A 27182-nucleotide genomic window follows, 5' to 3' on the forward strand; every position below is an offset into this window, starting at 1 on the left:
ATTTGCTTCCAGGGTGTTCAGATGTTTGGATGATGCTTAAGGACTGCAATTTTCAAATAGTGCTCAGATTCTCGATTGGATTGAGATTTTGACTTGGCCATTGTTGAGCACAGACCTTTTGTTGTTCAACCACTCCTATATTGCTTTGGCCTTGTGCATGGGATCATTGTCCTGCTGAAAGCTGAACTTTCTCTCAAGTTTTAATTGTTTTTTGTTTTCTTTAGGAGACTGAATGAAGTAGGTTGTCTTGCAGTGACTCCCTGTATGTTGTACCATATATCTGTCCTTTAATTTTAATAAGATGCCCACTTCCCACTGAGGAAAAGCATCCCCACAGCATGATGCTGACACCCCCATACTTTACTGTTGGGATGGTATTTGCTGAAGAATGGGCAGTGTTAGGTTTGTGCCATACATAGCATTTTGAATTTTGGCCAAAAAGCTCCAATTTTGTCTCATCCCATATTTTAGCTAGGTCACTGATCTTTCTGGCAAACTCCAGATATGCTTTTTCTTCAGTAATGGCTTCTTTCTAGCCACCTTCCCATGCAGGCCACTTTATTGCAGAGCTCTTGATATGATCCACTGGTGCACCTCCACTCCAGTCTCAGCCACTGAACTCCGTAGCTCCTTCATAATGATTGTTGGCCTCTCTGTGGCTTACCTCACGTCTCCTCCTTGCTCTGAGACAGAGTTTTGAGGGATAGTCTTATCTGGGCAGTGTCTGGGTTGTATGATGCTGCCTACATTTCCTCACAATTCATTATTTAAAATTCATTATTTAAAATGTATTAATCAAGTTTTCTAGATTGTTCCCAATAAAACACCCACAAATGCATAAAACCAATTATAAAAACAATACAATACAAACCCTTTACACAAATTTAAAATATAAATCATTTAAACAATGTTAGACCATAACACAATAAGATAATCTCCTGCTTCCCACCAAAGTATCATATCTGCTCATAAAATGTACATCTGCTCTTTATAAAAAAAAAAGACTTCATAATTGTGTTTACTGTCATTCTGTTAAGATCACATGCTATAGACCTGATGAAAAAAAGAAGGCTTTTAACATCTTTCTGAGCCTTATTAACCCAGTTTCAGTTTTCAAACACCCTGGCAGTGCATTCTAGAGAGTGTTGGTCCCTGCACATAAAGTTTCTTGCTTGACACATTTAAGAAGACTTTAAATGTTGAAACATTCAACAACATTTGAGGGCCAGACCTCAGGACTCTTGTAGGTTGATACAGTTTCAGAGCTGCATTAAAACTATTTGGAGCCAATCAATTTATACCTTTGAAAAAAACATTACCACTTTAAACTTGATTCTCCAAATAACTGGCAACCAATGATACACCAAAATATAACACCATTTTTTGTTAAGTATCAGAATTCCAGCCACAATTCATACAGCAGAATTTTGTACACGTAATACACACATCTTATTTTGGGGTAAGCCAATATAGTGTTGCAATAATCAATCGAAGATATAACTAATGAAGGTGTAACTGTTTTCAGATCATTTTTATTTAAAAACAAATGAAAACATCAAAGCATTTGTAACTTAAAATAAGATGCTTGCACTACTTGCTTTACTCTTTCGGATAGTAGAAAGACTAGGGGGCACTCCATGAAGTTAGCATGGGGCACATTTAAAACTAATCGGAGAAAGTTCTTTTTTACTCAACGCACAATCAAACTCTGGAATTTGTTGCCAGAGGATGTGGTTAGTGCAGTTAGTATAGCTGTGTTTAAAAAAGGATTGGATAGGTTCTTGGAGGAGAAGTCCATTACCTGCTATTAAGTTCACTTAAAGAATAGCCACTGCCATTAGCAATGGTAACATGGAATAGACTTAGTTTTTGGGTACTTGCCAGGTTCTTATGGCCTGGATTGGCCACTGTTGGAAACAGGATGCTGGGCTTGATGGACCCTTGGTCTGACCCAGTATGGCATTTTCTTATGTTCTTAATTTGTGGACAAAAACAGTTTGGAGTCCAAAATAATGCCCACATTGCATATGTCTTAAGAAATCATGAGGTTTTTTTGTGTTGTCATTTAGCAAGTCTTTTGGCATTCCTTACAAGTAAAGAATCTGTTTCGGCCATATTAATTAATTAATTTATTTATTTTTGGGTTTTCTATACCAGAAGTTCCTGTATAGTATACATATCATTCCGGTTTACAAGGAAATAAACTATCGCCTCGTTGGCGGTTTACATTGAACAGATAAACAATTAACAATTAATTATTACTGAAACAGTTAAACAAAGAAAACATGAAGGCACAAGGAGGAACTTCGTGAAACTACAGTGAACAGAAAATACATGATTATTTACATTTCAATAGTGAACTCTTCAGGAACCTTGTATGCAGGGGGCTAGAGGACAACGACTGAGTTGAAATTGTCATTCTTCCTGCTCTTAGCTCTCGGGGAATGCTTGTGTGAAAAACCAAGTCTTAAGTTTCTTTATGAAAGTGGTATGGCAAGGTTCAAGGCGAAGGTCTGGTGGTAGCGAGTTCCAGAGTGAAGGGCCCACTGTGGATAGTGCGCGTTTCCTCAGGGAGGATTTTGCAGGTTGGGTGATCAGCCTGTTCTGGTACGCACTTCTAGTCGGTTTTTTGGAGGTGTATAGCTGGAGTTGGAAAGTTAAGTTGAGAGGAGAGATGTTATGTAGGGCCTTGTGTATCATCATAATGGTTTTGAACTGAATCCTGTATTTAATCGGAAGCCAATGGAGATGCTGGAGGATTGGGGTGATATGATCCCTTTTTTTGGCGTTTGTGAGAATTCTTGCCGTGGCATTCAGGACCATCTGAAGTGGTTTGGTGGTGCAAGCGGGAAGGCCCAGAAGGAGAGGATTACAGTAGTCCAGTTTCGGGAGTATGATGGCTTGAAGCACCATGCAGAAGTCTCTGTAGAGTAGAAGTGGCTTTAGTTTCTTTAAAACTTGTAATTTAAAGAAACATTCTTTTGTGGTGTTATTTACGAATTTGTTGAGGCTGAGTCTGTTGTCTAGAAGTACACCCAGGTCTCTGACTTTAGGTGAGGTGATGTACCTGGAGGTATCTGGAGATTTGCTAGAGGTTGGAGAGGTGGGAGGGACAAAATTTTCAGGTGCTATAAGGAGGATTTTGGTTTTGTTTGTGTTTAAAACCAGGTTGAGGCTGGCGAGTAGGTTGTTGATGGCTGAGAGGCATTTATTCCAGTATGACATAGTTCTGTGTAGAGAATCCGCTATAGGGATGAGAATTTGTATGTCATCCGCGTATAGGAAGTGAATTAGTTTGAGGTTGGTAAGTAGATGACAGAGTGGGAGAAGATATATATTGAAAAGAGTGGGAGAAAGGGAGGATCCTTGTGGTACCCCCATTTTGGATTCAATGGGGTGAGACTCTTTGTTGTTTATCTTGACCTTGTATGTTCTGTTCTCAAGAAACGATTTGAACCAGTTGAATGCTGCTCCTGTGATGCCAATGTCAGTTAGGCGCTGAAGAAGGCATGAGTGGTTCACGGTATCGAACGCTGAGGAGAGATCCAGAAGTGCGAGGAGGCAAGGTTGGCCTTTTTCCAGATTGAAGATAATAGTATCTGATAGTGAGGCTAATAGCGATTCGGTGTTCTTGGTCTTACGGAAACCAAATTGGTTTGTGGTGAGGATGTTTTTGTCAAGGAATTCTGAAAGTTGTCTGTTAACAACTTTCTCCATAATTTTGGCTATCATAGGAAGGTTTGCTATGGGTCTGAAGTGGGAAGGTTGGGTTTTTTGAGGAGAGGTTTGAGCATTGCCAACTTGAGTTGGTTAGGGACTTGGCCATGGGCGAGAGAGCAGTTAATGATGTCTGCAGCTGGTTTGGCAATGATGTTAGGAATTGAACTCAGCAGATTTGAAGGAATGTGATCTAGAGGGTGAGCGGATGGTTTTATCTTCTTAAGGATGTTCTCTATTTCTAAGGTGGACGTGGGCTCAAAAGTTTCGAGCGCTGCTGGGGTTGCGTTGGGTTGTTGAACGGTTGAGTGTGATGATTGAGAGCTGTGGTTGATTGGGTAATTTGGATGCGGAGATGGTCCCTTGAGTGGGGCTACAAGTGTGGTGATTTTATTGTCAAAGAAGTCTGCCAGTTCATTGGCTTTGTTGAGAGCTTGCTCATCTGGTATGCTGGGTGCGGGAGGTTTAGTGAGGGCTGATACATAAGAGAAAAGGGCTCTTGAGTCAAATAAGAAGTGGTGTATCTTTTTATTAATGACTAATCTGTTCCTATATACCCACAATTCAAAAGACATTGTGAAACCATACTCAAGGCACTAGAGTAAGACCCTCTAATAGGCACACAGAATTGAATATCATCTGCATAAATTCGATATTCAACATCTAGATCAGCAAACACATGGCAGATGGGTAAATATAGATAATAAAAAAAGTGAGGCTGATCCAAGAGTGCTCACTGGGTCATCCAAGCATTTGGATATATTATTTTATAGCCTTTCCCTATCTTGTGCATGACTATAATTTTATCTTTAATTTCATTAGAATGCTCTTTGGTCTTCCTTTTTACAGCTTTCCTTCAGATTCACAGTCTGACCAAAAGTACTGGAATTAGGGGGTCTTTTGTCCAGAAAAGTTGACCTTTTTTAATGATTCACAGTAGCGGCCAATAGTACGCAAATTGTTAGGACAATATCTTTCATCTGTATAAATTTGGGAGCTTCCACAGCACAGAGGTTGAATATTTATGCAAGCAGCATTTTTCTGTTAATTTCATTTTACAAAAAATGCAGAGAAATAATGAATTGTGACTGAAATTTTATGTTACCAGTCTATTGGTTAGCAATAAACATACTGTCTGGAACAATCTGTATAAGTGTCATTTGTAATCCGCTCAAATCTGCCTACTTTTTAGGGAGGTTGAATACTTTTGCAAGCCACTAAGTAATTTAATCTAAAACCAAAAGCTACGATTCACGTATTTGCCTTGTTTAAAATGTCACATATCGTTCAAAGATACTAAATAAGGGGTCTGTATTGAACCCAGCTTGAAAGCCTAATTAACAGGGGTTCAACATCTTCAGATGATCAACTAATTGCGGGTGAACAAGTCCTGCAAGAGTCTTGGCTAAAAAACCACTGTCCTTTCTAGTTTCTGTTTTTTTGCAATTTTATTATTTCCCTTCCCCCTACCCCTGTTCTTGCATTTTCTACCTGTCAGTTCAAATGTAAACCAGTATGATGTTGTACACTAATATCGGTATATAAAAGTTTTAAATAAATAAATAATAAACACAGAAAAAGTTTCACTTGGATTAAAAAAAATTAACACAATCACATTGATGTTTAATTTAAAATTAGACCAGACTTCCTGAAAATTGCCAACACAGAAAGAAGTATCCATACTCTCCTACAAATTCCAAAGACAGCACTCACATCTCAATCCATAGAGGTCACCTACTCCTTTCAAATACACAAATTTCCTCATAAAAAAAAAAGTCAGCAAATTGCTCACAAATCAAGGATGACTACACTTTCAGAGATCTGAAGAAGGGCATAATAAACCCTTTATGCATCTAAACAATTCTCTAAGTCTATTTTCAGCATTCAACATATATAAGCAAAGAAAACTTTTAGATGCCCTGATAGCCTTTTTACAAACCTTCAATCGATCCTGGCATTTCAAATTTATCTGCGCAGTGGCAATGAGGTGAGGCCTGCCTGGCTCCCTCCGACAACAGCACTGGCAGCAAGGGAGCGGTTACAGCTCCACCCAGAGCAGGAAGAAGCAGGAAGCCGGGGAGAGGGAAGCTGGCGCCAAGACCCGCCTACCACCTACCCACCAACAGAAGACCGTGGCAGTGACGCCAAAGGCGCCTGCGCCATGAGACGTGCGTATGAAGGAGCACGACAAAGGAGTTTGCCCCTTTGTGTGCGCCTGAAGTGCAAACCTAAGGTGATTAAACCATTAAATACTGATCTCCTGGCCTACACTACCTCAATAATGGAACAAAAATGCAACATTGAATCTATGCTTGGACAGGGGAATATATGGAGAGCTAAGAAGGAAAACCAAAAAAAAAACAAAAAAACAAAGAACACAAAGCTGATCTTCCCCATGATGAACAACTCCTCCCCACTCTCTTCCTGCTATATGTTTACTCTGCTCCTATTAAATTTTCAATCTCTATCAAAAAAATCTCTCTAATAAGTGATCTGCTAGAGGAATTAAATCCTTTGATTTTTTTGCATATCTGAAACGTGGCTGACTGATAAAGATAACATGGTCATAAACCACATTTCGAATGCTATGATATATTTAATGTTCCAAGAATCAAACAAAAAGGGGGAGGATTATTAATAAGTAAAAAAAAAAAAGAACTCAAGCTAGTACCTTACAAAGTAGAGATGAACCCACCCTATGAGGTTGCAATCTTAAAATCTCCCCAAGTAAATTTAGGATTAGTCTATCATCCCCCTAGCATACTACAAAAAGAGTGTTCACCTCCGGTTGAATTATTTGCTAAGGTTTTCCCATCAACAGAATCCACATTAATTGTAGGAGTCTTCAACCTCCATGTAGACAAAACACTGAGATCATTAGCCTGTGAAATGTTTTTAGAAGCAATGGAAGCCCTGGGATTGTCACAATTTGTCTTGAAAGACACTCATAAAGGAGGTCAAACTCTAGACCTAATATTTGTTAATACAAGTAATTGCCTAATCAATTCCTCACACACGATACTGACCTAGTCTGATCACCAATTAATAAAAGCGAATATAGCCTTCACCAACCAAACCCATACAGAAATGACAATAAGCTTACTTTTACCTTCAGGAAAAAGATAGATATGGAAGTGCATGCTGAAGCAATAGAAAAGAAGATTCATGAACTAAATCAATCTAATCCATCATCAGCATTTGAGTCCTGGGATAAGTTAGTCAATGACATAGCAGAAATCCTCAGTCCTGTCCAGACAAAAACTATTAAAGAAAGGAATAACTCCAAACAAAAGAAGCCCTGGTACAATGATGAATTAAGCAGCACTAAACAGAAACTTAGAAAATTAGAGAAACAATGGAGGAAATGCTCATCTGCGGAATCCTTAGAAAAATATAAATCATTCCTTACAAAATACCGCACATCAATAAAGCAAAAAAAAAAAAAATAATTACTATGCTAAACAAATTCACTGAGTCTTATTTATTTATTTATTTAAAGTCTCTTATATACCGATGGCCGTTCGCCCATCGCATCGGTTCACAATGAACAAAAACCTTTGGGCAGCGCCCTTACATATAACCGATAACAAAACAAATAACCGGGGGAGTAGAGAATGCAAATTAATAGATCAATACTGTAAATAGTGGAGACTATATTTAATTCCAAACTGCTCTTTGAGACTGTCACACATTTAATTAAAGATCCATCATCATCAATCTGGAGAAACTACAACTTCACAAAGGCCTCTTGCAATGAATATGCCACTGCACTCTGACAAAATCAATAAGTTGAAAAAACAATTCGCCATCAGTTCTCCAACAAAAACACCTGAAGAATCAAATGACATAGTTAAGTGGTCCACACTTGACAGAGTATCAAAACTGGAAATCAGTCAACTAATTGCTAAAATTAAACCTGCTACTCACCCACGTGACCCAATACCAGCCAGTTCTCTGAAACAAGTACACCATGTTATCAAGCTAACATTCACAACCTTAACTAATCATTCACTATCAGAAGGAATTATACCACATGAATTAAAACAAGTGATGATAAAACCAATCCTAAAAAATAAGACTGATAGAACTGACGATTGGGACAAGTATCGTCCAATATCCAACTTGCGGTTTCTAGCAAAGGTTCGAGAGAAAGCAGTGTTATCCCAACTTGTAAACGACCTGAAAGATCAAAATATTCTCTACCCAAATCAATTTGACCTAACAGCTGCCTATGACACTATGGACCATAACATATTATGCCATGAGATGTGAAACAAAGGAATAGATGGCATAGTTCTCAGATGGTTAACCATTTCTATCTCCTAGAACATTCCATATATCTGGGCAACCCCACATATCTGACACAGTGTGATACAGGGCGGTCCCTCAAGGCTCAGCCCTCTCAGTAACAGTATTCAATATTTACATGCTCCCACTGTGTAAATTACTGATGAATCTAGGAATAGCTTTCTTCTTGTATGCTGACTTACAGTTATTACACCCCATTCTCCAGATCATTTGAAAACACAGCTACAATACTCTCTACCTATATGAAAGCAATACAACGAACTATCACAACTTAAACGGACATTAAATCCTAAAAAGACTGAAATCATTTGGCTAAGTAGAGACTCATCAACAGTTAAACCACCTGCCCTTGACCTGGGTAATTTTCAAATGAATCCCTCAAATCAACTACGAGATTTAGGTGTACAGCTCGATGAGAACATCACAATGAAAATGCACATCAGTAAATTAAGTTACGTATCCTACATCGGCTGAAACCATTAACTTTTGCAGACCCATACTGTATTGCAAACTCTAATCTTCTCAAACCTTGACTACTGTAACTCCTTACTACTAAGTCCTCCAGCAAGTCACTTAAAACCGCTACAACTACTACAAGATGCTGCAGCAAGACTCTTATTAGGATCTAGGAAATATGATCACATTACACCCTCACTGATAACATTACATTGGTTACCAGTGCAACCCAGAACCTACTATAAAGTATCAATAATATTCATCATTCATTTCAATAACACTGGCTTATTAGGAGTGACATTATAACCTTGCAACCCTCAGCGAACACTAAGATGTCAAAATAAAGAACTAATGCATATTCCCATAATACAGTGCACACATCTGAAGCAAATAAGAGATTGAGTGTTTTCAATAGCTGGTCCAAAGCTCTGGAATTCCCTGCCCGAGGCGTTACACATTCTACCAGAAAGAAAAAGATTTAAACGTGAACCCTCCATTGCCTCATGTACAAACTTAGATTGTAAGCCCTCTGGGGATAGAGAAATCCCTACAGTACCTGAATGTAATCCACTCTGAAGTGCTGAAAAAAGTGCAAAAAGTGGAATATAAAAATCTAAATAAATGGCTATTCAAACATAATTTAACTTAAAAACATCAGAACATAGAAAACAACAAAAAATAAGGAAAGAAATAATAGAATCATGAAGAATAAATCAAACAAGAGAATGGAAGATTCTCAAAACAACTCACTGACTATGACATGAAAAAGCAAATGTTGCTTACCTGATGTAACAGGTGTTCTCACAGGACAGCAGGATGTTAGTCCTCACAAATGGGTGACATCGAGGATGGAGCCCACCACGGAAAACTTCTGTCAAAGTTTAAACAGAACTTTGACTGGCCCCTACTGGGCATGCCCAGCAAGGCACTGACCCTGCAGCCAGCAGGGGTCTCCCTTCAGTCTGATTTTCAAAGCTACAGGCAATGCCTAAAAAGTAAAAATAAAACGAACCCAACACCGCGGGGTGGCGGGCGGGTTTCGTGAGGACTAACATCCTGCTGTCCTGTGAGAACACCTGTTACATCAGGTAAGCAACATTTGCTTTCTCACAGGACAAGCAGGATGGTTGTCCTCACAAATGGGTGAGTACCGAGCTGAGGATGTCCCGACTTGCACCAAATGTACCCAACGGTGTGCAGCAGGCACAATAAGTGAGGAGAAATTTGGGAAAGGGCATCCGCACCCAACCGGGTAGGTGGAAGGGTGTTGGTACATCAGGTTGGAAAAAGGTTACGCAAGACGGACTGGCCGAAGATGGAGTCCTGTCTTCCAGCCTTGTCCAAACAATAGTGGGCTGCAAAGGTATGGAGAGAACTCCAGGTTGCAGCCTTACAGATGTCAGGAAGCGGCACCGATCGAAGGTGTGCTAGTGAAGTCGCCATGGCCCTCACAGAGTGTGCTTTGACATGGTCTTGGAAAGGAATGCCAGCTTGCTGATAACAGAAGGAAATGCAGTCCGCCAACCAGGAGGAAAGAGCCTGCTTACCCACAGGTTGTCCTAACTTGTTAGGATGGAAGGAGACAAACAATTGAGTACTCTTTCTGTGAGCAACTGTACGGTCTAGATAAAACGCTAGAGCTCGTTTACAGTCTAGGGTATGCAGAGTCTGTTCCCCAGAGTTGGAATGGGGCCTGGGAAAAAAGATAGATAGTATGATGGATTGATTGATATGAAATTCAGAAACTACCTTGGGTAAAAATTTAGGGTGAGTGCGGAGTACCGCCCTGTCCTGCAGGAGTTTAGTGTAAGGCGGATAGGTGACTAAGGCCTGTAACTCACTAACCCTGCGAGCTGAAGTAATAGCCAACAGGAATAATACTTTCCATGTGAGATACTTCAATTCACAGGAGTGCAGAGGTTCGAAAGGAGGTTTCATAAGACGACCAAGAACCAGATTAAGGTCCCAAGATGGGGCCGGAGGACGTAAGGGTGGCTTCAGATGGAGTAAGCCTTTAAGAAAGCGTGTCACCAGGGGTTGTACTGAAATAGGGACACCCTCTATACCTTTATGGAAGGCGGCTACCGCACTGACATGCATCCTAATGGAAGAGGTCTTTAGACCGGATTCTGATAGGTGCCATAAATAGTCCAAGAACTTAGAGATTGGACAGGAAAGGGGATCAAGGGACTGAGAAGTGCACCATGATGTGTACCTTTTCCATTTGTATGAGTAAGACTTTCTTGTGGAAGGCTTTCGTGAAGCTATCAGGACCCGAGAAACTGAATCTGAAAGGTTAAATGGTTGAAGGACTAACCTTTCAACATCCATGCCGTCAGGGACAAGGCTTGGAGGTTGGGATGGAGGAGGCATCCGTCGTTTTGAGTGAGAAGATGCGGGTCCATTCCCAGAGGAATGTGCCTGCGGATGGAGAGATCCTGGAGTATTGGAAACCATACTTGGCGTGGCCAGTAAGGTGCTATCAGGATCATGGTTCCTCCGTCCTGGCGTAGCTTCACGAGAGTCTTTGACACAAGAGGAAGTGGAGGGAATGCATAGAGCAGACCGGTTGTCCACTTGAGGGAGAATGCATCCCTCGGCCGAGAGTGTTGGCTCCGAATGAGAGAGCAGTAATTGTCCACTTTGTGGTTCTGAGGGGACGCAAAGAGGTCTATGCGGGGAGAACCCCACTTGTGAAACAGAGTGGTCGCTACCAGAGGATCGAGTGACCACTCGTGTGGTTGGAAGACACGGCTCAGCTGGTCTGCCAATACATTGTCTACTCCCGGCAGGTAAGTGGCCCTGAGGTACATGGAGTGGGAGAGGGCTTCCGCCCAGATCTGCGCAGCTTCCTGACACAGAAGGAAGGAGCCTGTGCCTCCCTGCTTGTTTATGTACCACATGGCCACTTGGTTGTCCGTCTGGATTAAGATTATCTGATGGAATAGATGATCTTTGAAAGTTCGGAGCGCATAGCGGATTGCTCGAAGTTCCAGGAAATTTATCTGGTGTTCGGCTTCCTCTTTGGACCATAACCCTTGGGTTTGGAAGTCGTCCACATGGGCTCCCCAACCGATGTGAGAAGCGTCGGTGGTTAGGATTACTTGCGGATCTGGTGGAAGAAAGGGTAAGCCCTGAAGGAGGTTGACCTGAGTCGTCCACCAGGTTAAGGATAGGCGTAGCGCCTGTGTGACTGTGATAATGGAGGACAGAGGCTGAAAAGCTTGAATCCATTGGTGTCGTAGAGTCCATTGTGTTACTCTCATGGCTAGTCGGGTCATGGGAGTGACTTGAACCGAGGATGCCATGTGTCCTAGGAGAATGAGGAACTGGCGAGCCGTGGCAGTGTGTTGCGACTGGAGCTGGTGAGCTAAGGACATGAGAGTGTGGACTCGTTGAATTGGAAGGTAGGCTTTTGCCTGTAAGGTGTCCAAGTCTGCCCCAATGAAGGATAAGGTCTGAGATGGGACCAAGCAGGATTTCTCGTAATTGACAAGAAACCCTAAGGAAAGGAGTGTGTGAATTGTTAATTTTAGGGAGGATTGAGCAAACTGAGGGGTAGAGGCCCTGATGAGCCAATCGTCCAGATAGGGGTAGACATGGACACCTTCCTTCCTGAGAAATGCTGCTACTACTATGAGACACTTGGTAAAGACTCGTGGAGCAGATGCCAGACCGAAAGGTAGTACCCGGTATTGATAATGGTCGTGGCCTATCAGAAAACGCAGATACTTGCGATGAGATTGTGTTATCGCAATGTGGGTATAAGCGTCCTTGAGGTCGAGAGAGCACAGCCAATCCCCCTTTTGCAACAGAGGGAGCAAGGCGCCCAGGGTTACCATCTTGAACTTTTCTTTTTGCAGATACTTGTTGAGGGCCCGAAGGTCCAGAATTGGACGAAGCCCCCCTGATTTCTTTGGTATTAGGAAGTACCTGGAATAGAATCCTTTCCCTTGTTGACAAGGAGGGATGGGTTCTATAGCATTTGATTGTAGAAGAAGGAATACTTCTTGTTGTAATTGAGTCAAATGGCTGATTAGACTCCATGCCTGAAGGGGCGGGGAGTCTGGCGGAAGTGTTATAAAGTTGAGGTGGTAACCCTGTGCGATAATTGCTAGCACCCACTGATCTGAGGTGATCTGTTTCCAACGGTGTAAGAAGTGGTACAGACGACCTCCCACAGGGATGTGTGGAAGAGGGAGTTGGCTTGTGCTCAATACAGGGAAGTCAAAGGCCCGCCGCAGGCCCAGGAGGTGGGGCTACAGTAGGCCTTTGCTTTCTCGGCTGACGAGTCTGAGGCCTGTTAGAGGACCGTGCAGGACGAGCCCTAGTTGACGGAGGGTAGTAGCGGCGTGGTCGAAAGAACGACTTTTTAGAGTCCTTCTTTTGCGGTTGCTTGGAGATCACCTCAGGTGGGATAGACGAGAGTTGTTTCAACGTCTCATGGTGGTCTTTTAACTCTGCCACAATCTGTTGAATTTGTTCTCCAAACAAATTGTCGCCTAAGCAGGGTAAATCAGCAAGACGATCTTGGACCTCTGGGCGAAGGTTGGATGACTTTAACCAAGCCCAACGTCTAGCTGAGATGGCTGTGGCTGAAACCTTCGTGGAAGCATCGAATATATCGTAGGCAGTCCTAATCTCGTGCTTCCCTGCCTCAAATCCCTTGTGAAGAAGGGCTTGAAGTTGCGGTTGGTACTGGTCCGGCAACGTGTCAGCGTAGTCTTGCATCTGCTTAAGGATAGCTCTGTTGTATTGAGTCATATAGAGTTGATATGAAGCTATGCGTGAAATCAACATAGCTCCATGGTACACTTTTCGTCCCACACTATCCAGGAATTTGTTGTCCCTGGTAGGTGGGGTAGAAGAGTGCGGCTTAAGACGCTTGGCCTTCTTCTGTGCAGACTCAACTACAACAGAGCGATGATCCAGTTGAGGCTTTTGGAAACCTGGCGCTGACTGGACAAGGTATGTGGAGTCAGCTTTCTTATTAACTGGAGACACCGATGAAGGAGATTCCCAGTTTTTCTTGAGCAGATCCAAAAACACCTGGTGTATAGGGATGGAAGCGATGATTTTTGGCGCATCCAGAAATTGAAGGAGTTCCATCATTTGGTGTCTATCATCGGCTTCAGATTGTAACTGAAAAGGTACAACTTCTGACATCTCTTTTACAAAATTAATAAAAGAGAGATCCTCAGGAGGAGATCTTTTTCTACTCTCTGTAGGAGATGGCGGCGACGGCAAATCTGTGTCAGAAGACGTATCATCATCATCACCCCAGGTATCGTAGGGATCATGTGGGGCTTGTAGCCCTGATGGACCTGGCTGAGGTTCTGAGGGCACCGATGGAAACAGAGGTGGAATCGGTGCCGTAGGTGGAATCAGAAATGGCATCGATGGCTTCGGTGCTGCCGATGGAATCGGTGTCTGGCGCGGAATCGATGGAGCCGAAGGATATATCGGTGGAGATATGCCAGGAGGTACCGATGGAACCACCCCGGAAGGGGGAATCCGAAACGGTGTTTCTCCTGCCGATGAGAATCCAGTCGGAGACGGTGGTGTTGTCGATGGCACTGGAATCACCGATGGAAGGGCCATCATGAGCGCCTCCATACGGCTGAGTAGCGGTGCTAACGCTTGTATCAACGGCTCGGTGGTCGGTTCCCTCCTCGGTGGCGAAGCCGGTGCCGGTGTCGGTGCTGGGGGCGGCACTGGAACCGGTGCCGGAGACGGTGCCGATGGAGGTTGTAATTTCTTCATCGCTTTCTCGATGGCCTCCTGGACCAGCCGGTCCAGTTCTGCCCGGAGACCAGGGGTAACCATACCCGGCTCGACGGGAGAGGGAGGCTGAGGCAGGGCCGGAAGTACCACCGTAACCGGTGGGATCACGGCCCCCGCACCCCGGGAGGGTGAGGGTTTCCTCGATGCCAACGAACAAGACGTGGAGGATGTCCGGTCTGTTCGCGGCTTCTTTGTCGGTGGCTTGGCTTGAACAGAGGTCGATGGCTGTGGATCCTCGACAGGCCGAGACTTGTGCCGTCGATGGCGATGCTTTTCTGTCCGGTCCCCTCGCCCATCCGGGGAAGGAACGGGAGTCGATGGCCGAGAAGCGATCGATGGCGGACGGTCACCGGAGGGTTGGCGATGATGGTACAACTTCGACGGTGCCGGTTCCGATGACGTCGATGCTATCGATGGCGTTGGGGTGGGTGCATGGAAGAGGAGCCCCATCTTCTCCATCCTGGCTTTGCGACCCTTGGGTGTCATTAAGGCACATTTGGTGCAAGTCAGGACATCATGCTCACTACCCAAACACATTACACAAACCCTATGGGGGTCTGTGATGGACATAGTCCGGGTACAATCCGGACAACGGCGGAACCCCGTTGCCATGGCTGGAAGCCAAAATTTAGGCTGGGGATCGGTAAGTGCCAACAGGCCTCAAGGGCCAAAATCGACGGCAGTCGATGGAAGAAGGCAAAAAACTTACTGGGTTCCGAAAGATGACTAAAAAATTTGTCGAAGGGAGACCCCTGAGGGGCAAATTTTCTTAGGAAATCAATTTCCAAATTCCTGTCAGGAACGTGGTTAGAGAGCTCCTTTCACCGCGTGGCAACTGCTGCGCGGAAAAAAGAAGACTGAAGGGAGACCCCTGCTGGCTGCAGGGTCAGTGCCTTGCTGGGCATGCCCAGTAGGGGCCAGTCAAAGTTCTGTTTAAACTTTGACAGAAGTTTTCCGTGGTGGGCTCCATCCTCGATGTCACCCATTTGTGAGGACAACCATCCTGCTTGTCCTGTGAGAACTACCATTTCATTCATAATTATCCTCTTTGCCTCATGTACTAGATCAGTTTTAATATGTACTAGTAAATTTCTCTCGATAGATATCAATGCCTGATTGTGAACACCTCCTCTATAACCAATCTATGTTTGTTAGCTGTGTTATAACTATGAATGTCAATATATAAACTGTTGTGATCTACACATGGAACGATGGTATATAAAATGTCTAAATAAATCAATAGACAAATTTACACCAGCGCCTCTCAAAACATTCAATTTTTTTTTTTAACTGCCATAGTTCTTCAGTTAACCAAGCAACATTGTTTAGGTTTCCCTAAAGAATGAATTTCATGGGATTTTCTAGGCATCGCTGCAGAAAAAAAACACTGAAGAGTTTTGACTTGATGGATCTCTGATTTTTCATTCAAATAGATAGTATTGGTCAAAAAACAAACCAACCATTTTCCTTTGATTTTCTCTCTCGTTCTCTCTCTCTGCTTTTGCTTCTGTGTTTATATGATCTGCAGTCCCTGCTTTTTGACCTTTTTCTTTCCCGACTACGAGATCTATATTTTCTTTCTGATCTTTCTGATCTATCATGGCTTCTGCTTCTTTGATGTTCTCTGCTCCTGAAAAATATAAAGGAAATAGAATTAACAGTTAGAGAAAGATCGAATGAAAAAATTAATTACTTATACTCAACATTTTTTGGATCAAAACGTACATATGTAGACAAATGCAATTACAATCAAGCAAAAAAGTCTCGCTTTTTTTTCCTTTTCGATGTGTTCATAGGTTATGGATTTGTCATGCTTCTTACATGCAAATAAAATAGCAGTATAAGAAACCAAATAAACAAATATAAAAATTTAAAAAACATACAAGTGAATAGACAGACCATTTTAATTAAAATATACATAATTTCTTCCTATTTTTAAATTTGTTTTTCATCATTTTATATAGGAAGACTATGCATACATTTTAATTATTTTTATTATCTGGCTGAATTTAGCTATTTTTTTTATTTACTATTTTATATATTTTATGTTTAATGTCTTGTTTTTCAACAAATTCTCAGATTTTGCAAAAACATAATGTAAGGTACAGACTATTGTGTAACTCCTTCAATGCCATTTAATCAATCATATACTAACTCTACAAGTTTTAATTCACATATCCCTCCCTTCCTCCCAACCCCAAACCCACTTACCCTGTCCCACCCCATATGAACCCGTCAGCTATGCATAATGATATTGAGGGAAACAATCTGTTGAAAAGTTTCCAATCTACAGTAGACTGTCCAAGAGCCCGAAGTCTAATCTGGTCACCGCTCAAAAATCATTTAATATCTGACTACAGGCTTTATGTGGAAAAACTTGACTTTAGAAATTTGGCTTCCAAAAATATATCATCTTCTTCCATCTTGGAGGTACTGCTCTACAGGATAAAGTATTCCATATCTAACAGTTGATGTATCTTATTTCTCCAAAAGATAATAGAAGGGGTGTCATCTGTCTCCAAAAATTTAATATGGTGACTCTAGCCAAAAGAAGATCCATCCGCATTCCATGACTGCTGTGAAGTGGAACAATAAGTCGAGGAATGAATGTCTCCAAACAATGCTGAGGAAGCATCAAAAACTAATGAAAACATTATAATCCCTTCCACATAGGAGCATACTTTCCTCCAGAAGATTTGAATTGTCAGACAAGACCAAAAAGAATGTCCAAGATTTCCCACTGCAGATGAACATTTAATACAAACATCTGTATCAGAGATCTGTGCAACAAAGGCTTGCTTTGTGAAATAAATGCTCTATTAAGAAATATGTATTGAGATTCACATTTGTACATTAGAAATCTTGTGTACATTAACAATGCATGTTCGGAAAATTTGTACAGGTAATTGTAATTCTACCATCCATTTAGACCCTATCAAAGAATGATCCCATTCATCCTAGATATGAATCAAAGATTTGTAAAGTGAGGACCAGTCTTGTAAAATTTCGTATTTTACCTTAATTCAGAATAATCCAAGGATCTCAGATAGTCATTTCCTTGCAAATAACTAAGAGATTTTTCCCCATAAAATTAAAAGATTCTTTCAAGTCTGCAAACGAGAGGAGCATCCCATGGTGCCACAACTGTCCCACTACTTTCAGTCCTAGACATCCCCAATGAACAAATATCCTTGGTTGCATACCTACCAGCAGATGGAGACAGAGCAAGCTGTCGTCACAGTATATAACCCTGCAGAGAACCCAGCCTGTCAGTATTCTCTTCAAAAGTAACTGTAGACAGACTAGCAAAACGATTAAAAAACATGATTAAAAACAGGTAACCAGAACTGTACTCATGTAAGATTCTAGCACCCCAAGCTAGAAACTTGATAAACAATTACCAGTAATCCCCTGGAACTCAGAGCCCCACGGGAGGACTATTGACACACATGTGGCAACCAAGGGTGGGAAGCTGAGTCCATCTGTCTACACTAAGGAAAATGAAATTATCAAGTAAGTAATTTCTCCATTTCCTAGCATGTAGACAGAAGACTCAGGACCAGTGGGACATACCAAAGCTACTCCCCAACAGGGTGGGAGGATGCCCGTGGTCCGGTCAACACCGCACGTGCAAAGGCTGCATCCTCCCGGGCCTGCACATCCAGACGATAAAACCTGGAAAAAGTGTGAAAGGAGGACCAAGTTGCAGCTCAGCAGATATCGATGGGAGATAACAGACTAACTCCACCCATGACACTGCCTGAGCCCTAGTGGAATAAGCCTTAATCTGAGCAGGCAATGGCCTTCCAGCATCCACATACGTGGCCATGATTACCTCCTTAATTCAATGAGCTATGTTAGTCCACGAAGCCGGAGTGCCCTGCTTACCCCCGCCATGGAGACTCAAACCTCCAGATGCCACACAAGTCGCTTGACATCCAAGGAACGGAAAAGGCGAAATTCCTCCACATCCCTGACATTATCTAGGAATGACAAGGAGATGGACTGATTCAAATGAAAGTCCAAGACTACCTTGGGCAAGAAAAATGGCACAGTATACAGCTGTAACACCCCCAGAGTCTCCTAAAGGAACAGCTCCCGGCAAGACAAGGCCTGCAGCTCAGAAATACGACTCGCAGAACACAGCCACCAGGGAACACAGTTTTCAAGGGCAACAGCCATAAGGAAAGTCTACGCAGTGATCGGAAAGTAGGGCCCACCAAAAAATCCAGCACTAAATTAAGACTCCACAATAAAACCAGTAACCTCAAGGGAGGCCTAAGATGCTTCACTCACTTCAAAAAACAGGCCACATCAGGATGAGACAAAGAAACCCCATTTACTAGGACTCTGATACAAGCAAGAGCTGCAACCTGCACCTTCAAGGAATTAAGGGCCAATCCTTTATTCAATCCATCTTGTAAAAAAATCCAGAATGAAAGGGATCTTAACAGAACAAGGAAGAATACACTGCTCCTCACACCAGGCCTCAAAAATTCTCCAAACCCACACATAAGCCAAGGAAATGGAGAACTTGCGAGTGCGGAGTACACCACTGAGGAATAACCACGCTTTAACAGGCGAGCCCTCTCAAGGGCCAAACCATAAGACAGACTCGAGTCCTCGTGAAGAACCAGACCCTGCTGTAACAGATCTATGTGCAGTGGAATACGAAGGGGGGCCTCCACCAGGAATCATCGCAAATCTGCATACCACAGATGCCTGGGCCAGTCCGGCATCACTAGAAGTACTAGCCCCCTGTGGCCTTCGATCTTGGGAATTACCCTGCCCAACAAGGGCCACAGAGGAAAGGCCTCCTGAGAGGTAAAGATCCACCACCATGTGCCGCTCAAGGCACCAGTCCACTGTAGATCTAGACTGGGATGCACTCCTGCACAACGTCCGAAATGCTCCCCGCCAGCTTGGTTATCCGCTTCCCCCTATGCTGTGACAAAAATTAAAGTAGGTACATTCATTATCGCTAACATACTGTTAACTGCACTGCTCATATATAACATCCATGGAGAACATGCATTGCTAACTACATTGGAGGCTACCTAAGATATGCACAAACAGTAAAATTAAGTGTCTGACAGCATGCACACCAAAAACCCTCATTCAGCACTTCAGCGTGAGAGATGTCCCACATTGACAGTAATGAAAAGTTCTATCCCACAAACTGGTAATTAGGGAGGGAAGGCTGGCCAGGAATAAAGAGGTCATCCAGCTGTGACCTCTCCCCCCTCCCCTGGACTGCGTCATCGGCACACTGGGAGATCACACAGAGTGAGGAGGAGAAGGGCCGGTGGGGCAGCGAGTTAGGCGTGTTGGAGCATCCTGCCTTCGGAACTCCACATGGTTGGGCCACAGATGGGCCTCCACCTTGCAGCGCCCGTCAAATTATGCCTGGGTGGCAGGGACAGGGTGGGGGTCAGGGTGCCGCCTCAAACCACCAGGTGTTATTTGTATGGCAGGAGCTTAGAGAGGACACTAGACCCCGGGGATGGTTGACTATTTGGATCCGCAAAGGGGGCGGAGAATAAGAGGGGTAGGGGCTGCTGGGGTATCTTTTAAAGAGGGAGGTTGAAGTCATTGAGGTGGGAGGGGACTTTATTGTTACCAAGGGAGGGCCGTTGCCATGCAGTTTAAATAATTTCATTGGTCTACTGGTGGTCGCCACCTCTACAGGTGACAAGGAAGGGGGAAAGCAGGACTCCAGGAATGATCTGAGAGGTTATGGGAAAGGGGGGAATCATTTTAGGCACTCAGCCCTTTTACGTGATGGTGGTTCCGAAAGGTGGGCCGCCATTGTTCGAATAGGTCCCATTTCAGCGCATATGTTTTTTGTTCCATGTTCATCCCGTGATTAAAAAAAATAATAAAATTGTGCTCTGAATGCAGTGATATTTTGTCAAGGAGGGACATACTATCACGAGATTACTCTCCCACGAAAATGTCTTCCTCCCACAATAAAATATGGCAGCTTGATATATCTCCCTATAAGTTTATACCTGAAGCAATGGAGAATGAAGTGACTTGCCCAGGTCACAAGTAGCAGCAGTGGGATTTGAACACTGGCTTCCCTGGTTCTCAGCCCACTGCTCTTAAGAACATAAGAAAATGCCATACTGGGTCAGACCAAGGGTCCATCAAGCCCAGCATCTCGTTTCCAACAATGGGGTAAAAATAGCGTGTCAAAAACACACGGCCAGACGCGGGCTAACAGTTCGCTCCACTGGAGCGCACTTTACTGTATCGGCCCGTATGTTGGCTTGGTTAATTGGTAACTAGTTAAAAAAAAAAGGAAACAGAATTGATTTAAATGGTCATTTTTGCTAACGCAAAGAGGTGAATAATACAGTGCCCCAGGAATCTGTAATGGGAGCAGTGCTGTTGAACAGGTATTTAAATGATGTGGAAATGGATCTACAAGTGAGGTGCTGCAATTTGTAGATGAGACAAAATTATTCAAAGACAGTTATCTGTATGGGTGTATCCAGACCCCTTATACAGTAAGGGGTAAAAGCGCGTCGAAAACGCGCGGCCAACCCCCCCCCCCCTCCTGAAACGAATAGCGCCCGCAACATGCAAATGATGAAGCTATATGATGCTGGTTGAAGCCCATTGCCGGCAAGAGCCTGTGGATTACATAATTGAGCACTTTTCTATTTGATTTTTATCTTATACTTATTCCCTTCTATGAGGGTTGCTTTACCTTGGTTGGTACTGATTTTGTGAGTTATAAGCCTGAGGTTTTAATTGCTCTTTGTATTTTTCATAAAATATTAACTACATTTTCAGGCACCAAAACTCCAGCTTCTACCAGCAGATTAACATTAGCCCTGGACAATGGCATGCTGGGCATGCTCAGTGTGCCAGTCAAAGTTCTAGAAACTTTGACAAAAGTTTCCCGTGCTGGGCTCCATCTGATGATGTTACCCATATGTAAGGACTACCATCCTGCTCGCCCTAGGAGAATAGCTATTTCATCAGCATAGGATTTCCATGTGAAGGTGCTAAGGAATACAGAGCAATATGTGCCAATTTTTTAATGGGTAAAACTCCTTGCTGTATTGTCGGTAAAGTTTGCACACACACAAAAAAATGCATCTTATTACAATTGGCTTGTACAACAGGACATCTCCTTTTATCCTATGACATTCATTTCATTTATTAAACATGATTGTCTGATTTATCAAGAACACCAAAGCAGGTCATAATAAATCAAAATTCACTTCAAATCCCATCTCTCAACCAACCAATCACACATCAAATATACATGCCATACAATAAATCATGGTACTAAAGGCCAAGAGTAACAGATGAGAGATTAAAACAAAAAAAAGTGTGGAAGCTTGCTGGGCAGACTGGATGGGCCATTTGATCGTCTTCTGCTGTCATTTCTATGTTTCTATAAGTTCTAATATTCTAAGAATCCCATGAGGGACTTTGTCAAATGCCTTTGGAAAACCCAGATACGCTATATCGATCAGTTCACCCTTATCTATGTTTATTTTCACCTTCAAAAACTTCTAATAGACTGATAATGCAAGACTTCCCTACACTGTATCTGTGTTGGTTCTTCCCCATTAAAACATGTTTATCCATATATCCTGCAAGTCTGTTCTTAAGAACAGTTTCTATTATTTTGCCAGACACCAACATCAGGTTCGCTGGTCTATACTTCCCTGATCACCTCTGGAGCCCAATTTACAAAATGGTGTCACATTAGACATCCTCCAGTCTCCAGACACAGTAGCTGATTTTAATGATAGGTTACAGATTGCCACTAACAGATCTGCACTTTCATATCCCAGGTTTTTTAGAATTCTGTTAGTTTGTCTCGCTCTATTACATCTTCCAGTTTCACAATTATTTGGTCCAGTTTTTCCGAATCATCACCTTCAAAGACAGTTATCTGTATGGGTATATCCAGACATCCTCCTTAGTAAAGACTGAAGCAAATAACTCATTTTGTTTTTCTGCTGTACCCTGTACTCACCCAGTATCCCCTTTTCCCCCTGGTCAAATGAGCCAACTGACTCCCTCAAAGGCTTCTTGCTTTTGATGTACTTGATAAAGGTTCTATTAGTTTATCCCTCTATGGCAAGTTTCTTCTCAAATTCTTTCTTGACCTGCCTTATTAATGGTGTACACTTGCCAGTGATTATATTCTTTCCTATTCTCCTCATTTAGATCTGCCTTCCATTTTTTAAAGATGCCTTTTTTTCTTTAATAACCTTTTTACCTTTCTATTTAACCATGCTGGCAGTCATTTGGTCTTTCACCGACTTTATTTAATGAGTGGATAATAATCATGGCTTCAAAGATAGCATTTTTTAAAAATGTCCAAGCCTTATGGAAAACCCTTACAAATGCTTTTAGTTTGGGGGTTTTTTTCTAGTTCTCATTTTATCATAGCTTCCCTATGCAGTAGTTTTACTAGATATCCTCCAAGTGTTTATTTCAAATCTGAGTGCATTATGATCACTATCGCCAAGCAGCTCCACCACTCTTACTCCTCATTCCACTGAGAACTAGATCAAAAGTACTCCCCCCCCCCCCCCCCCGCCTTGTGTATTTCAGCTGCTCCATAAAACAGTGATTTAAGGAACCTAGGAAATGTGTGTCCTACCATGCCTTGAGACACTTATCCAATCAATATTGCGACAAATGAAATGTCCCATTATTGTTGTTACCAATTTTATTGGTCTGTCTAATCTCCGTCAAGACTGTGAAAAGTTCTCCATTCATCATGGCTAGGCAGCCCGTAGTATGTTCCCACTGCTATACTGTCTCACATCACCCAAGATATTTTTATCCAAAAAGACTCTGGAGTGCAGTTTGTTTCCAGCTGAACTTTTATTCTGCTTGACTTTATGCCATCCTTAATATATGGTGCCACCCCTCCACCAATTTTGTCTGCTCTCTCACTTTGATACAGTTTGTCCATTGGTTATCCTCTTTCTATCAGGTCTCCAAGATGCTTAGGTATGTCCTTATATTTTAGATTTCAAGAATTTGCCTGCAATTAAAAGCTTTTAATTCTACTGATACCCCTGTTTATTAGCAGTTGACAAAGGTAATTTGGAATCATTTATATTTCCTTAATGTATTTAAACCTACAACTTCTATCAAGATATTCTAAATTTCCTGTTTTGACATCTTTAGGAGAAACCTCACTCAATCCATGTACTCCTAAGAAATGGCTTTTCCCCCATGATCCAGTTTAAAATCTGCTCTCTCTCCTTTTCTAAAGATTAGCACCAGCAGACTGGTTCCACTTTAGTTCAGGTGGAGTCTTCCCCATCAGAATAGGCTTCCCTTTCCCAAAAATCTTCCCCAGGTCCTAACAAATCTAAATACCTCTTCCCTACATCATCTCATTCATGCATTGAGAATCTAGAGTTCTATGCATGGAGCATTTTTAAGCATTCTACCTTGGAGGTTGTGGATTTCAATCTATCTAAAAACCAGTACCTCTCCCCTGCGCCCTCCTATGTCACTGATAGCCACATGTATCACAGCTACTGGCCCCTCTTCCTGTCCTGGAGACCCCACAGCCAGTTGGTTTTTCGGGATATTCACAATCAATATGCACAAGATACATTTGCATACAATGAAGTCTCAGCATATGCAAATTTCTCTTGCATATTCATGTGGATATCCTGAAAAACCTGACTGGCTGTGGGGTCTCCAGGACAGGTTTGGGATGCCCTGCTTTAACATCCTATTTAGGTGACGTGCGGTCTGCTAATTTTGCGCCATGCAGACAAATTACCCACGCAATCCTCGTGCACGCCAGCCACAAAACTATCTACATTTCTAATGATGGACTTGCCAATAATAATGTCAGTCCTATCCCTTCCCACCTAAGCACTTGCCCCTGAAAACATATCACCTGGGGTGCAGGTCCTGGCTACAGATCACTTCCTGCTACATCAAGATGATGCACACAATAAGGCATCTTTCCCCTCCTTAGGGGGGAAAAACAGTTTTCATCTTACTGTGGTTTCCTTAAAAACGCTTTCAGTAAAACTGGCACTATATGATCTTTCATTTGTATGTACAGCACTGCAGGCAGACAAGCTGGTCCTGCTTTGTTATTCTTCCAAAAATTAACAGATTTTCTAACCTCCTCCACAATAAATTTTGTTGAGACATTCTCTAGAGAATTCATTTAAACTGGCAAATCTTCTCAAACCATAATAAAATGCCATCACTCATAACTGCAAATTGTAAAATGTTTTATAATATGCAGCAAACAATTCGCTATCTGACTGGCTTTGGTAATCTCATCTCCCAAATTAGTTTTAGTTGTATTTACTTGCTTTTTTATTCTTAGTCTTTCCAGGTGCCATAGCATCAGCTTATTTGCTTTGTTGGCATGTTCACAGAAATATACTTTAATTTCAAGTAATTTGCCACTTGTAAGGTTTATAGCAAGCTAAACTCTTACCTCATGCTAATTAGCATCTTAAGTATCTTGTCATTTTAATGTAATGTTTCAAGCTGTGCAAACTTGAATTGTAAAGCAATTATTTTAGATTGCTTTTGTTTTTGATAGCCGAAGAATATGGCTTTAGTTGCATCCCAAACCGTAAAACATATTAATTAAATTTCAGATTCTCTTCCCAAGCTGCAGCTCAGGGAACATAATTGTTTTGGTTTTATCATCTTTCAGCTCATATATCTCCAAAGTTACAGGAGCATGATCAGACCATAGAATATTTCCTATGGTCAATGCTCCCAGGCTCCTGAGATTCTGTTGCTGTATGAGAAACCACATAATTAGCATATTGATGCATAATTTACAACTTGCTGCACAACAAAGCTGAAGCTTTATAACTATCAGGCTGATGCAATACCAAGCAGGAAAAAACCTGTGTCCAAACTGGGCACATGTTTTTTCAGCACATGCACAAACCCCTTTCCTAGGCACTTGATGCAGTACGCAAATGAGCTGCCGGGCTAAACAATTCCTCCTACTTAGTATCGGGATGATACTAAGTAGGAGGAACCACAGAAAAGCAGTATTTTGGGCTTTTTTGTGGTGGCTTGGAACACATGAAGACTTAACACTAGCTCCAGGCAGGCATTAAGTTTTGCATGTTAAAATGTGCACATTGGGCACACGGTGTTTTGTTTGTTTGGGGGTTTTTTTTGCATCAGGGGTAATAGCCTCATCTACATGGCATTTACATGTGATGAGCGCTATTAGCCAAGTGCTAGTTTGGACACGCTAATCCCAATATTGCATGGGGAGTTACTGTAGCGCATCCAAAATGTATGTCCAACCCCATGGCAAACTGTGCGCTAGGCTGAGCGCACTGTATTGCATCTGCCATTATGTAATTGAATCACATGATAGAAACCACACTGTGCCTGCAGAACAAATTCAATGGTTGTTTTGTGTCAGCTCTCTGCTTCCTGCTCCAGCCCCTCCCTTCCCAGGCAGCTTGCATGGAATAGTATGAAGGGAGTGGTGTGAGGCTAAGCAGACAAAGCAAAGAAAATAACTGCTCTGATTCCCTAATCCAGCTCCTTTCTTTTCTGAACAGAGGAGTGGACAGAACAAGCAATCAGAGCATTTGAACCCTCAAAGACTATTCTGACAATTTCTGAATGGATTGGTGTGCCTTCAGAAGAATTTCATTTTTATGCATAAGTTCTCGAACCTGCATATGTGGCCAACCATTCATCAACTGACAAAGAACTAAATCTGCATTGAGCTCTGGGAAGAGAAGAATATAAATTCAATAAATGGAAAGCAAAGTTGCTTACCTGTAACAGGTGTTCCTCCTAGGACAGCAGGATGTTAATCCTCACATGTGGGTGACATCATCCGATGCAGCCCGAAAAACTTTTCACTGGTACACTGAGCATGCTCAGTCCTTTCACACTGAGGACAAGTCTCCCTAGGCTACTGCCCAGGAGGGAAGGGTTAGGTCGGCCATCACAGTTGGTGATTCAATAATTAGAAATGTAAATAGCAGGGTGGCTGTTTGACTTGAGGTCCGCCTGGTAACTTGCCTGCTTGGTGCGAAGTTGGCAGACCTCACACATTACCTAGATAGGATTATAGACAGTTCTGGGGCACCAATGACATAGGAAAATGTGGGAGAGAGGTTCTGGAAGCCAAATTTAGGATTTTAGGTAGAAAGTTGAAATCAAGAACCTCCAGGGCGGCATTCCCTGAAATGCTTCCTGTTCCACATGCAGGTCCCCAGAGGTAGGCAGAGCTCTAGAGTTTCAATGCATGAATGAGACGATGGTGCAGGGAAGAGGGATTCAGTTTTGTAAGGAACTGGGGAATCTTTTCCAAAAGGATGGGGTTCTTCTTTGGTTCCGCCATAGGGTCCGTGTCAGGGATACCCAGCGTCTTCAGAGTCTGGGAAACAAGGGCTGGCAATTTGTCCTTGTGGAAGAAGCGAAGCATGGTTCAGTATTGTTCCATTCCTGGAGGGATTTCGCCTTCTTCCAGGGAGTCACTCTCATCATCTGAGGTGTCTGGGTCCCTGTTAGGGTAGTTCTTAGTTAGGCGACGCATGTCTCGAGGCATCCGAGCAGGGCTGGGAGGATCTTGTGCTTCCGACAGAGGTTGAGCTTGGGGCGCAGCTGGGGCTGATTGCACCTGAACAAAGGTTTGCAGACCTTGGAAAAATTCTAACCAGGAGAAGGTCCCTGGGTCCATGTTAATCCCAGGGGGAGTTGGAGTAGGGGCCCCAGTGGTGACCTCTTCATTAGTTCAGGAACCACCTCCCGAAAGTAAGGGACCAGGCTTTGGTTTCCCCCGGGCTTCTTCTCAATGTTGACATAGGCAGGACTCCAATTCAGGCAGCGCGGCTCTTATGTGGCAGGCTGTGCAAAGAGAGTGCCTTCTGGCCTTCTTGGGCAGCATTGCCATTGTTTCTGTG

At 42.7% G+C, this 27182-nt stretch overlaps 1 protein-coding gene across 3 annotated transcripts in view; it reads right to left on the minus strand.

The window, feature by feature from the left end:
• LUC7L3 (LUC7 like 3 pre-mRNA splicing factor) overlaps positions 1–27182 on the minus strand; it is a 239154-nt gene that overhangs the window by 26340 nt on the left and 185632 nt on the right. For all 3 annotated transcript variants that reach the window (XM_029600251.1, XM_029600252.1, XM_029600253.1), the window contains one exon: positions 15726–15895. In XM_029600251.1, the coding sequence (XP_029456111.1) occupies positions 15726–15895 (170 nt within the window). The remainder of the gene's footprint in view (positions 1–15725; positions 15896–27182) is intronic.

Source organism: Rhinatrema bivittatum, chromosome 4, assembly GCF_901001135.1.
Source record: "Rhinatrema bivittatum chromosome 4, aRhiBiv1.1, whole genome shotgun sequence".
Lineage (NCBI taxonomy): Eukaryota > Metazoa > Chordata > Amphibia > Gymnophiona > Rhinatrematidae > Rhinatrema > Rhinatrema bivittatum.